This window comes from Muntiacus reevesi, chromosome 10 (genome assembly GCF_963930625.1).
Source record: "Muntiacus reevesi chromosome 10, mMunRee1.1, whole genome shotgun sequence".
Classification (NCBI taxonomy): Eukaryota; Metazoa; Chordata; class Mammalia; order Artiodactyla; family Cervidae; genus Muntiacus; species Muntiacus reevesi.
This window is the reverse complement of record NC_089258.1, coordinates 61,516,524-61,529,497: the sequence shown is the minus strand read 5'-3', so window position 1 is coordinate 61,529,497 and position 12,974 is coordinate 61,516,524. Positions and strand designations below refer to the sequence as shown.

General features: G+C 36.8%; 2 protein-coding genes and 1 pseudogene across 3 annotated transcripts in view; 1 reads left to right on the top strand and 2 right to left on the bottom strand.

Moving 5' to 3' along the window:
* The window catches only part of VPS37A (VPS37A subunit of ESCRT-I), a 32,872-nt gene extending 25,424 nt beyond the window's left edge, over nucleotides 1-7,448 (top strand). The window contains exons 7-12 of the mRNA XM_065901556.1: nucleotides 489-616; nucleotides 696-754; nucleotides 833-901; nucleotides 3,292-3,435; nucleotides 4,740-4,820; nucleotides 6,526-7,448. Of these exons, the coding sequence (XP_065757628.1) occupies nucleotides 489-616; nucleotides 696-754; nucleotides 833-901; nucleotides 3,292-3,435; nucleotides 4,740-4,820 (481 nt within the window). The 3' untranslated portion in view covers nucleotides 6,526-7,448. The remainder of the gene's footprint in view (nucleotides 1-488; nucleotides 617-695; nucleotides 755-832; nucleotides 902-3,291; nucleotides 3,436-4,739; nucleotides 4,821-6,525) is intronic.
* On the bottom strand, nucleotides 1,098-1,460 carry LOC136176879 (U6 snRNA-associated Sm-like protein LSm5 pseudogene; annotated as a pseudogene).
* A 1,851-nt stretch (nucleotides 7,449-9,299) lies between the features above and the next one.
* MTMR7 (myotubularin related protein 7) overlaps nucleotides 9,300-12,974 on the bottom strand; it is a 98,855-nt gene continuing 95,180 nt past the window's right edge. For both annotated transcript variants that reach the window (XM_065901554.1, XM_065901555.1), the window contains one exon: nucleotides 9,300-12,973. In XM_065901554.1, the coding sequence (XP_065757626.1) occupies nucleotides 12,611-12,973 (363 nt within the window). In that variant the 3' untranslated portion in view covers nucleotides 9,300-12,610. The remainder of the gene's footprint in view (nucleotide 12,974) is intronic.

The window sequence follows — 12,974 nt, the reverse complement described above, 5'->3', positions numbered from 1 at the left end:
GACTTTTTTTCCTCGTTTAATTTTATTTTTAAATTATTTAATGCTTTTGTGTGGATCTCTAGTTAAAACTGAAAGACACTCAAAAGCTTTAGCTTGCTCCATACCCCATCCTTCCAATTCCCTCTTACACTCTGTGGATATTGATTTTTGTTTTGGGATTACCCTTCCACCATTGTTTTGTAAAAACATTTTTATGAATACATGTACTTAGACACATATACCTCAATCATTTATTGTGATAGCCACATGCCTATTAGCTAAATCGTCTTGATACTGTGTTTAGACTACTTTTTGTTCCATTGTGTTTGGTGTTTTATTTGCTTTTAAGGTTACAGTTTGCCTTCTTCTGTGTATATATAAAAATATATGTCAAAGATGATGTAGAACTCTGTCAGCTGAAAAAAGCTGAAAAACTGAATATTTATCATCATGGAGAAAAACTAGATAGCTGTTATTCATTAACATATTTTCTTCCATTGTGTCTCTAGTGTGTCACAGCTTACAGATATGAATGAGCAAGAGGATGTATTATTAGAGCAGTTTGTGACTTTGCCTCAACTAAAGCAAATTATTACTGACAAGGATGACCTAGTAAAAAGTATTGAGGAACTAGCAAGTATGTCTGTCTTTACTTTTTAAATTTCCTAAGAAATATGTCATCTTTATCTAAAAATAAACTAGAATTTATCTTACAGGAAAAAATCTCCTTTTGGAGCCCAGCTTGGAAGCCAAAAGGCAAACTGTTTTAGATAAGGTACGAGTTAGTTATCATTTTTAAGAAGTTCATATAATTTAAAGTAGTATGAAACAGCATCTTAATTTTCTCTTTTAGTATGAATTACTTACACAAATGAAATCAACTTTTGAAAAGAAGATGCAAAGGCAGCATGAACTTAGTGAGGTAAGATTGTTGAGCTGTTTTCTTTTACCATAAGAATTTTACTCTTTTTTTTTTTCTTTTGATAGTTAATAAAAACATGTTTATTTTTGTCTTCAAAGAACAAACCATTCTTTTCTCAATATAATCTTATTTAACTTATAAAAATGGGCATTTACAATGCATCTTCAAAGCATTTCCCTTTAATGGGAAACTTGACTTCACAGAACACAAACATTAAAAGGCTAAAAAAAAAAAAAAGGCTAAAAAAAAACCTTTTGTTGTCATTATAAGACAAAACAGAATCTAGCATAAGTCGAGGAAATCCATTCATATTTCAGGGCCTTGTCCTCCAGGAACCAGCATTGTTATGTTATTTCCACTTAGCAAATTTGATCTAATTTCGTAATTCTTCCTTCTGGTATGATTTCAAATTCAGTGACGTCTTCCTGTACCGTATTGACAAAGTCACCAAATCCCAGAAGTATACCAACAATCTCCTCATCACTCTTCATCTCAATGTGAATTCTTGATCCTATACACTTGTCCACAAGCTCTAGAGGAAGCAGCTACAATGGGTTAGTGGTAGTTAGCTGCCATGGCTAAGCCAGAAGTGGACTACAATTTTTACTCTTAATATGCACGTGCCACATTCTTAAATGTATTATTATCAGAAAGCATTTATTAGGCATTTGAGTTTATAAGGCATGATAAATAGCCTTGAGTTATGCAGGTGGACAGCTCTCAGTTTTATGAGCCATTACCAGTCATTTGTGCTCATGTAAGAGCATTTGGTTCCAAAACAGAAAAATATAAAAAGCCCCATAAATAACTGTTCTGGGAGAGTTATTATAAAGCCAATTTAACTCTTCTAATAAAAGTTAAAAAGAAAAATTTTAACTTTAGACTCACTTGCAAGCCTGTATACAGCTATCTTAAACAAGAAGTTAGCAAATTGGAAAATATAACATACAGATAGTATAAAATATAATTCACCACAAATAATAACTTTATAATAGAAATCCAGTTATGTGAAAAATCGAAAGCTTTTTCTAAAATTCAACCCTTATTTCTGAAAAAAAAAATTTTTAATTAAAAGGGGGAAATCATTTTAAAAGTTAAATAGGACATAATCTTCATATATCAACAACCCACGTCATAACTAACAATATTCTGTTTCCTTTAAAATCAGGAATTCTAGGAAGTGAAGCCAAAGTAATAAAACATAAAATAAAAATAAAACAACAGCAAAAACAAAAATGGTAAAAGAGAATATAAATTCATAAAAGATTTCAAATAATATGATTATTCTTTTTTTCTTATTTTGTATTGGGGTATAGCCAATTAACAATGTTGTGATAGTTTCTGGTGAACAGCAAAGGGACTCAGGTTTACACATACATACATCCATTCTCCCGAAAACTCCCCTCCCATCCCCGCTGCCGTGTGTAACATTGAGCAGAGTTACCATGTGCTACACAGCAGGTCCTTGTTGGTTAGCCATTTTAAATGCAGCAGTGTACACATGTTGATCTCAAACTCCCTACCTGCCCCTTTCCCCCATCCTTCCTGCCTAGTAACTGTAAGTTCATTCTCTAAGTCTGCTCTGTTGTCTCCTTGCTTTCTTCGCCATGTAGTCTCCTTCCATTTGTACCAAAGTCTTTGGGACGTTCTGGCCTATCAGTTTTTCCAAGGGAAGATTTGACTGTTTATTGATGTATTTTTGGCTATTATGTTCCTGTTTGGCTATTAAAAGGCATATGGTACTCTAGATCTTTGTCCTGGAGTATAATTTCATTGCCTTAAGGAGCACTGGAATCAGAGGGTAATATGAGAGATTTTTAAGATTACTTGATCCAACCAGTTGCTGACATTGTGCAATTGTTATATCTTTTGCATTGCACTAAGCTCGTTGCATATGTTGCCCATTATTCCACACAAAAACCTATGAGGGTAGGTATTGTTACTATTTTTCCATTTTACAGATGAGGAAACTGAGGCACATGGATATTAAATCACATCCCTGAGGTCATACAAATGGAAAGTGTCAGAGTCAGGAATCGCACGTAAGGAGTCCTTCCTCTCTCTTAGCCAGAAGATCTGAGAGAATCAATTGAAATACTTTTGGAGGCACTTTAGAGCTTACTAGATGAAGAGGCTTTTCCCAATAATCAGCGTCATTCCTTAGACAAACTTAATAAACTAATTCCTTAATTTAATAAAGAATACTAAAAACCAAAAACAAACATCACAGTTAATGACTCAACATTTCCAGGATCATTTTAATGTTAGGAGTGAGACAGTGATGCCCCAATATCACTGCTATTTAACTTCTACCCCATTTTCCCTTCCCACTAAGGAGTTTTTCAGAGCATTAGAAATTAATGATTTTCTTTCTTGATTTTCTTTTTCAGAGCTGTAGTGCAAGTGCTCTACAGGCAAGATTAAAAGTAGCTGCACATGAAGCTGAGGAAGAATCTGATAATATTGCAGAAGATTTCTTGGAGGGAAAAACGGATATAGATGATTTTCTCAGTAGCTTCATGGAAAAGAGAACAGTATGTAATATTCTTCGGTTGAGGACAAGTGACAGCGTAATATCAAATTACTTATATATATTCATGAGTGAAAAAAAAATCTTAGCATGTTACTGAGCTGGAGTTTTGAGTGCCATGAGAGGAAACTGAAGAGCCTCTGAGAATGATAGCAACTTGCTACTATCACTTTAAACCTGCTTGTTGTGAGTACACAAGCATGTAAATCATGTAACAGTTCTGTTTCAGAAACGATAACTCAAGTCTACTCTAGTCTTAATAGTCAAATAATATTTCTGAAAGTCTTTAATTAAGCTTTTTTGGATAACAGTATAACTTAGGGGGAAAAAAACAGGTTTTGTTTATTTCCATTTGCTTCGAACTTTAGAGAATTTTTTTCCTTGTTTAATTTTATTTTTTAATTATGTAATGCTTTTGTGTGGATCTCCAGTCTAGTCTTAGTAGTTGTGACATACTCCTGAATAACCTGTTTCATAAGCTGTTTAAAATTTAGGAGAATAACTTTTAAAAAAAAGGTTTTTGTCATTTATTTATTGTCCACACTGCATGGCTTGTGGGATCTTCATTCCACACTCAGGGATTGAACCCAGGCCACTGCCATGAAAGTGCCAAGTCCTTCCCACTAGATCAGCAGGGAATTCCCTATGGAATTTTTGTTTTAATTTTTGTGTTTTAATATTACTTGAGAACATTCTGGGGATAGTTTCTGTTCTAGTATTTCCATTATATTTAAAGAAAAGATTTTGAAGTCTGCTTAGCAGTATCTTATTCTTTGAGAGAGTCCTATGTATTTACCTAATTTCTCTGAAACATCACAGTTATTTATAACCTTTATACAATTAAGTGCTACTGTAAAGGAAAGTGGGCCAGATTTTATTATTCCTGTTTTCCATAAGAGAAAATTGAAGTTCAGGGACATTAATGACTATAGCTTTAATGAGGCATTCATTTCTAGTCCTTTTTTTTTTTTTTTTGGTACTTCATAACTGTATCTTGAGGTTTTTATTTGTTAAGCTTCCAGGGTAAAAACAGTAGGATTTATTTTTGTATTTTTAAAACACAGATATTTGAAATTATATAATCAGAACTAGTATAATGGATCAGAGTGTGTTTTACATTTTAGTGGTTTACAAAGATTATCTTCCAAACAAATTTTTTTTTGGATTCTTAAATTCTGTGCCACCTTAGACATCCACAATTTAATGTCGACAAGTTAAAAGATTCTTACTTAGAATTCTGTCATAATGTAGCTAGTTGTAGGAAGATTATTGGAGAAGTGACTAGTATTTAAATAATTTATCTTCTAGATTTGCCACTGTAGAAGAGCCAAGGAAGAGAAACTTCAACAAGTGATAGCAATGCACAGCCAGTTTCATGCTCCACTATAGGTAAATTGTATTCTGGAAGGTTTGCGTCTTGAAGCTATTGCATGGCTCTTTTTAATGAAGTGTTCTTACCAGTGCTTGTTCAGCCAGCTTTAAGCATAATACTATCATTACAGCTACCATGCTATATAACATGTAGAATACTTTGCATTATCTATTAAGCATGATGTTATACACCTAAGTATATGACCAGTATAAATTGTTTGCATGTTTTCTCTGTATGATATTTGCTTAAATGAGTTTTGTTTTCAGTATTTGATAGCTACACATGTAGAGTTTAAGTTCCTTTCTCTCAGCTGGTATGGGGCATATACCATAACACTTAAGTTGATGTATTTCTCAGTAGTCTCCTTTGTCGTTTTTTTTCTCTAAAAATGAACTTCCAATCTGTCTCTTTTCCATTGATTCCAGTAAGTTTCTGATCAGTCCTCTGACTTCAGGGTTTCTCCTTTGTGCAGAGCACTGACAAAATGATCATCCCAAAATACCACTCTGTGATAACATGTCTGCTCTAGGACCTTTAAAGAACCCTGGGGATGATAAATGCCATGTTTCTTTCTCTGGTTTTAAGCCTTTTATAAACTGGCTTACATTTTAGATCATCCATTCTAATTTTCCATTTTCCTCTCCTGTGTTCTCCTCCGTCACGTTCTTTTTTCTACCATCATGTCTTTGTTCACATTCTCATCTGATCTCAAGACATTCTTCCATTTTCCTCTCTGTCTTGTTTTAGGACTGGATTTGGTTGCAAAGACTAGCCCCCACCTCAACAAGTTTAAGTAAAAGCTTGTGTTAATGCAGGAAAACAGCCCAAATGTAGGAAAGCACACCTTAGTCTCCTGGGAGTGAAAGCATGAGGCCATCCGTAACCAAAGCAGCTCTTCTTCCTTAGATGCTGCCCCAGTCTGCTTCTCATTTCTGCGTTCCTCCCCTTTTCTGCCTCTCGCTCTCATGGGCCTTCTCACTGGCTCTTCAAAGAGCCTTTCTTTGCTGCACTTGCACGTGGTTCAGCCACTGCTGCCCACAGGCCTGATCTGACGGTCCAGGCAGCCGGGGGAGACTGACTGGGGTCTCACCACAAATCAAGGAAAGAGACTGGCCCCCTGTAGGTGGTGTCCGTCCTGACCTCACGGTTTTACCTGGAGACTGGTGCCATGTGGTCTTCTGTCTGCTTTGCTGGACTGGAGGAGCAGATGTTGAGAAGAGCGCGTGGGAGTTTCCTTTAAAAGGGAGCCGGCTACACAGGGAGGGAGGTGACAGGCATTTCTTATCTCCAACTCAAACTCATCTGCCCCTTTTCTCAGTTTAGCTGTCCTTAACATTAGTAGAAGGAAATGGCAGCCCACTCAGTATTCTAGCCTGGAGAATCCCAGGAACGGCGGAGCCTGGTAGGCTGCCGTCTAAGGGGTCGCACAGAGTCAGACACAACTGAAGCGACTTAGCAGCAGCAGCAGCAACATTAGTAGCAACATTGAGTTGTTTTATTTTATAACTCAGATTGTTAATCCCTGAGGTTAAGTGTTGATTTTTAATATCAAGTATACATATCTCAAGGTTGAGAAGTGGGCAGTGAGTTATTCTCTGTTGACACATGCATGCTAGAATCCTTTCCCACCTCTTTTCCCTCATTGTCAGGTTACCTTCTTATGAAATCTTAATTTATCATCTTAAAGTAAATCTTAGGTTTTTTATTTTCTTTTCTTTTCAGATTTTCCTGAAAACATGAACTGCAAAGAGAGGAATGGGACACAAAACTAAGCACATTTATATTTATGATTTGCAAATTGGCATTTCATCACAATGGCTGAATTCCTAGATGTATTGTATAGGTTGTATACAGAACTGAGACTGATTTTGTACAGATTAGAATGATTGCTATGATCTTTGCTTTGAAAATTTTTTCTGCACTATTTGCACTAAAAATGTTTATTTATTGTTGATAAATTCTATCATATTTAAGTTCCACTGCTGTTCCTCTCTTATTACTGATTAAATACCTGTGCATGTTATTTTAGCTACTTTCAATATTTTATAAAATTACTTAATTTAAATTTGTATTTTTAATTTGAAACTGCCTCATTTCTTTATCAAGGATAGTTTGCTTAGATTTTTCTTCCTCTCAACCCTTTTTGAAAAATTACTACTTCAACTGTAGAAAGATTCTTATTTTTTCTCTTTCTTTCTGGATGATAAAACTTTGAAAAATAATGTTTTTAAATATTCACAGTGTCGGGAAACGCCAAACCTGCCAATGTGCCGTCTCAAGTAATTTTTAATACACAGAATAAATCAAAAGAATAAGCTAGCAGTTTTTATATATTGTCTTATTTTTAAAATTAAAGATGCATTTAAAAGGCAATACAGGTAAATATTTTACCTAATAGAAAAACTGCCTTTCATTTAAACTAGTCCAACATAAACTTTCATGCTGGCTTTTTAAATATAAACATCTGATGGGTTTGTGGTTAGATGAGGATATGCTGTCTGAATTCTGAAATTTAAAACAATATTTTTGTTAATAAATAGTAAATCTAAAGAACACAAAAAAGTCAGTGAAATTTTCTGACCTTTACTGTGTTAGCTTTTCTCTTATGAAAGCTTTAATAATAAATAAAACTAATATTCACTTTTTAGGCAGTCTAGTTTTTAATTTGATTTTCACTTTAACTTGTATACATTAAACAGTTTGCTTTTACAGTTCGTTACAGAATGAACATATTTTATGGAGAGCCATGAAAGCCAATTAAGTAGAAAATCTTGAACTAGATTTCCAAGGCTTGGTAAAGTTTCCTAATGCCTATTTTCATTTAAACTTCAGTATGGTTGCCATTCCAAATCCTAGCATACAGTATAGTTTTTTTTTCTTCATTCTTCTTTCTATACATATTTCTGGCCACAGGTTAGGAAAAATAAAATTTTCTGAGACTTGAACAATATTTAATACTTAATCTGTGTTTAAGGAAGGGCAAGTATTCACATGGACTATAAAGATATAATTTGAGTAAAGAAATTAACTTTTTTAACCTGTCTTCTGGTACTATGCTAAGAGCATGCCATTTAATCTTCAAAATGACCTGACAAGGAAGTTATGATTATTATCCCGGACATATAGTACATAACTGAGGTAAGTGTTTCAGATTTGTTGCAGTCTTCTGGGTGTTGAGAAACCTTTCCCTATTGCACTGGCCACAAAGGTTCGGTTTTCCCAGCAGTCACCACAGTGGAGGACATGATTATCCCAGTCTTTTGGAAGCAATCAGGGAGCTTTCTTAGGAACCAGACAGAACCCAGAACAAGAGCCCAGCAGACCACAACCATTAATTCATTTGATTTATTAATTTTATTAAGCCCTCTAAGAGTGAAGCACTGTGGAAATACTATCCAGTGACTACTCAAACATGGCCTAGGTATTTATGTACTTGTCCACCTTCCTCTCCACCAAAAAAAGTCATTTTCATACATAGTAAATCTCTTCTACATAATTGCATAAGTAATTCATCTCAATATCTTATTTTTTTAAACTTGAACTATCCCAGTTTCATTCTATACCAGTTAATATACCTTGGCTGCTGCTTCTAAAATTAGGTAACCTCCTTACAACCTAGTCATTAAAAAGAGGACTCTGATCATCATCTTCTGCTTTTAATAGATCAGATATTAGGTCATAGACATCCTCCAGGATGAAAATTAGTCTACATTTGAATATGTATGAATTTTGGTTTTGTTATTACAATAAAAACAAGTGACTTTTCTATAGTACTAGTATTATTTTTTTCTTAAAATTAGCCATATTGAAGAAGTAATGCCAGAAGGAGAAAAAGTGCCTGTCAAAGCCGAGATAGTGATTTTCCTCTAACACATAATAGAGGACTAGATGGAAATCAGAATAGCAGAGAAAAACTTAGGAGTTATTAGATTATGCAGAGTTAGGGGTTTGTCATAGGTAGGACTTTAAAGACTGATATCTCAAATAGTTTTCTAAACAAATGTGATACATGCCAGACATAATGTTTCAAAGTTGAAAGATTTTCTAGGAATAATCTATACTAGGAAATTTATATTGGAATAGAGATTGTCTGACAGGTAAGTCTGATCATAATTCATATATGTTTAAATTGAAGGACAGCTCAGATTTATTTTTAGGGAAAGCAAGTAAACTAATCTTGTGCTTTTAAATAGAAACCTCATGCCAGGGTTTTCCTTCTTTTTATGTTCCTTTATTCTAAAAAAGTTCCTTTGTTGATTGTAGAGTCATGATCAAAATGCTTACCTACTTCATATCATTAAATTTTCCTGAAAATCACTATATAATAAATCACTTGAGCTCTAAATATTACCAGTGGGGAAGTAATCTGTCTTGAGTCAGTTTTACATTGGTTTAAACCAACTGCTCTAAAGAAAACACTTTCTGATTGATGTTTGATTTAAAATGAGAATTTACTGTTAGAGATTTTAGTCTAGTCGGATTGGCCATGCTCTTTTAAGGCTCCATGCCACACAGTAACGACTTATTAAGCAATAAACAGAAACTTTAAAAAGAAAATAAATTTCAGTGTTAGGTTAACTTCTAGTAAGTAGTCTAAATGAACATATGCTGAAATTAAATTGTTTTGTAAAATGGTGGAGGCTGGAAAAAAGTTGGTGTCTGATATGAAAGATATCACATACTAAATTTTAACATCAAATATTTATATTATTTGCTTTTCAAATAAATGCATAGTTCTGTTTGGTATAGTTACTATGTCATTTTGTAAAAATTTGTTATTTATTTTTGTAGATGTATACTGCCAGATGGAAGAAATTAAATTCTCATCCTTAATACTAGGCAAAGAAGTTTCTAAGAGTTGATACTCAACTGCAAGAGTGGTATGGAGTTATAAAAATATAAAAGCCATTACGACTATATCCTAAGAATCATTAATAAGGTATTATCTAATGCAGAAAGTTGTTGCTCTTGACCACCTTTTTTCAATTCCCCAGCCACCCACTGCCCAAACCCTCATGCTGGGTTAACCACAAATCTGATCTTTTTCTGTAACTTTGGTGGTTTGGGTTTTGTTTTTTTTTTTTTTTTAAAGAGTACACATATAAGTGAAATCATATAGTATTTGTTTTTCTCTGATTTATTTCACTTAGTCTAATTCCCTCAAGGTCCATTCATATTGTTGCAAAAGGCAGCATTTTCTCATTTTTTTACGTCTGGATACTATTCCGTGGTGTGTGTGCTTCTTTATTCATTCATCTGTTGGTAGACAGCTGTTTCCATGTCTTGGCTATTTTAAAACAATGCTGCTGTGAACATGAAGGGGTACAGATATCTTTTCAAGTTAATGTTTTCCTTTTCTTTGTATGTATTGCCAGAAGTGGATCTGTATGCTGGATCATACAGTAGTTCTATTTTTAATTTTTTGAGGGTCCACCGTACTGTTTTCCGTAGTGACTTTACCTGTTTATGATCCCATCAGCAGTACACAAGCATTCTCTTTAATTCACATTATCACCAACATTTCGTATCATTTGTCTTTTTGATGTTGGCCATCCTGCCAGACATGAGGTTTGGTTTCGATTTGCATTTCCCTAAAGATAGTGATGTTTAGCATCTTTTCATGTACCTGTTGACCTTTTCATATATCTTCTTTGAAAAAATGTCTAAGTCTTTTGCCCACTTTTAATGGTATTATTTATCTTTAATCCAATTTAAAAATGTATCATCCAGAGTGAGATATTAGTATACATTTGGTTCATATTTCCTGTTTCCTTATGATTCTCTTTGGATGATCTATCCATTGTCTATAGAATGGAGTGTTAAAGTCCCCATTATTTCTCCTTTTAGCTCTGCTGGATTTTGCTTTGTGTATCTAGGTGGTCTCTTTTTGGGTGAGGCATCTGTTTGAGCCCTGAAGCGGAGTGGAGGGTCACTGGCTGAGACAGCTGGGTAGGACAGCTGGCTTGGTTCCCACCCACTCAGGTGAGGCTGTAGGATGGATTCTGTGGAATGGTGGGTCCAGTCCCAGTTGGGACTGGATGCTGTACTCAGCATTAAGTGGGGCAGCAGGATGGGATGCAGGGCCCGCACAGCTCATTGTTTGGGGACCTGAGTCAGGCAGGAATGTCCACGGAAGGTGCTGGCGACCAGTTTCACTCTGCAGACAGGTTTGGCCGTGGGCTGTGCTCTCTGTTCAGCTGCCGCTGTCAGCGGGGTTGTCGGATGGTTGTGCTGCTTCCCACGTGTTCTGGGAGAGCTCGCTGGTCGGGGCAGAGGCTGATGGCTGTTTGCAGCACCAAGTGCAGCTACAGATTGGTTTCCCTGCCCAAGCACAGCAGGAGCAGCAGCTTGAAAGTCACTAATTCTGTGTCAGTGGTCTCACATTGACCCACGCCCCAAGTTCCCTGGCCAGTTAGAGCCGTTGGCTTTGCTGTCAGGACAGTCAGCTCTGCCCACCCAGTTCTCCACTCAAGATCTGCTGCGGTGCGCAGCTTCTGGGTGTTCTCGCCAGGCTTTCCTGTCTGATGGGGCTGGGGGCCATGCTTCCCAGTGAGTGGGGCTCTGGCTCCCACCTGGGAAGGACTGCGAAGGCCCATTTCAGGCACCTCCCAAATTCTCCTCAATGGGAGGATTCTCCTCCCTGGTCAGGAGGGGTCAGAAGCCACAATCTGCAGCAGGAAAGGCCGAGGCTTAGCTCTTGTACCTGGGTGGGGACAGACCAGATTCCAGAGTCAGCAAAGCTTCCCCGTGGGAGCCCCAGTGAGGCAGCGCTGTTCCCTCTCAGACTCCCTGCTCAGACTCCACGACCCTGCAGATGAACAGAGCCGATGGTTGAGACTACTGCATGGGCTCCACAGGTACAGTGTTAACCCTGTTAACACAGCTTATGAAGTGACAAATGACAAAACATATTCCCCTTAAGCAGACTTGACAGCAGTGTTGTCTAGTTCTTCGGTGAGTTGCTTCCTTCACTGAAGTGGTACCCCGTACCTTCATACAGTTACACTTCTGGGATCAGGCTTGGCGCCGACCCCCTTGTCTTGGTAATGTAGTCTCCGGAACCAGTAATAAAAGGTTGTTTTTAAGAAGCTAATGTGATCCAAAATCATATTTAAGAACTAGAGCATAAATGTTGTTTCTACTTTATTGGGTATTAGACTGGTATTAGAGAAAAGTGCGTGTAAGTTTTAGCATTTTTTAAATAGAAATATGAAATTCCAGGTAAAAGCAACAAAACTATTTTAACAATTCAAAATACATTATCTCTAAGGAAAAGTTAAAAGTGATCATTAAATCTGAACACTAAGCTTAAGCAGAATTACAAAGCTCGTCTGTTACAGAAATGTATCTATTAACCAAAATCCGGATAACAGAGTCAAGAAGGAAGGAAGTGTCAAATATTTGAGGAAACAAAATACTCATCTGGAAATGAAATGAAAGATTGAAGATGGTAAGTGTGAAGGAACGTGGTCAGGGCAGTTTGAGCAGCTGCAGGCAAGGAAGATGTGAACTGATAACCTCGGGTGATGGCAGAGGTCATTGCTCTGTAGTGAATAAAACCTCCATAGTCTAGAATGGAGAACAATTTTCGTTATATTTGCTTGATAAAAGAAATGGCTGTTTCCTGTTCATCAACACCTAAAGGAACTAAAAGTTGGACTTTTTTCCTTTTCGTCGCTACATTTTATAATTCTCGACGACCCGTACCATTTCTTGGGCTGTTTTTATTTGAGATTGCACTGTTCCCTTATTTTTGGAAAGTGTTCCTTGTGTGTCCTTTACTTGGGAACTCCATGGTGGGGGATCCTCAGGCAGTGAGAAACACGGCTTCGTCGGAATCCCGGTCCTTGCCACTGTCCTCGCTCGGCACACACTCCCCACCACTAGGGGAGCGGCAGCTCAGATCCTCCACCCCCGACTCTTGGTCACTGTTGGCGGACAGGTCTGGGTCTGAACTTTTCAGATTGTCTTGGGTGAGGATCAGAGCAGAATCCTCATCGCCCTGGGAAGGGGTCCTGGATGGGAAGGACTTCACATTGCCGCTGTAATCCTGAGGCGTGTTGGCTGTGCTGTTGTCCGAGGTAGAAAACCCTGAGTGTTTGCTGGGCTCACTCTGCTTACTCCTCACCTTAGTGCGACTTAACTGCACTTTCTGAATTTTTTCCAGCCTC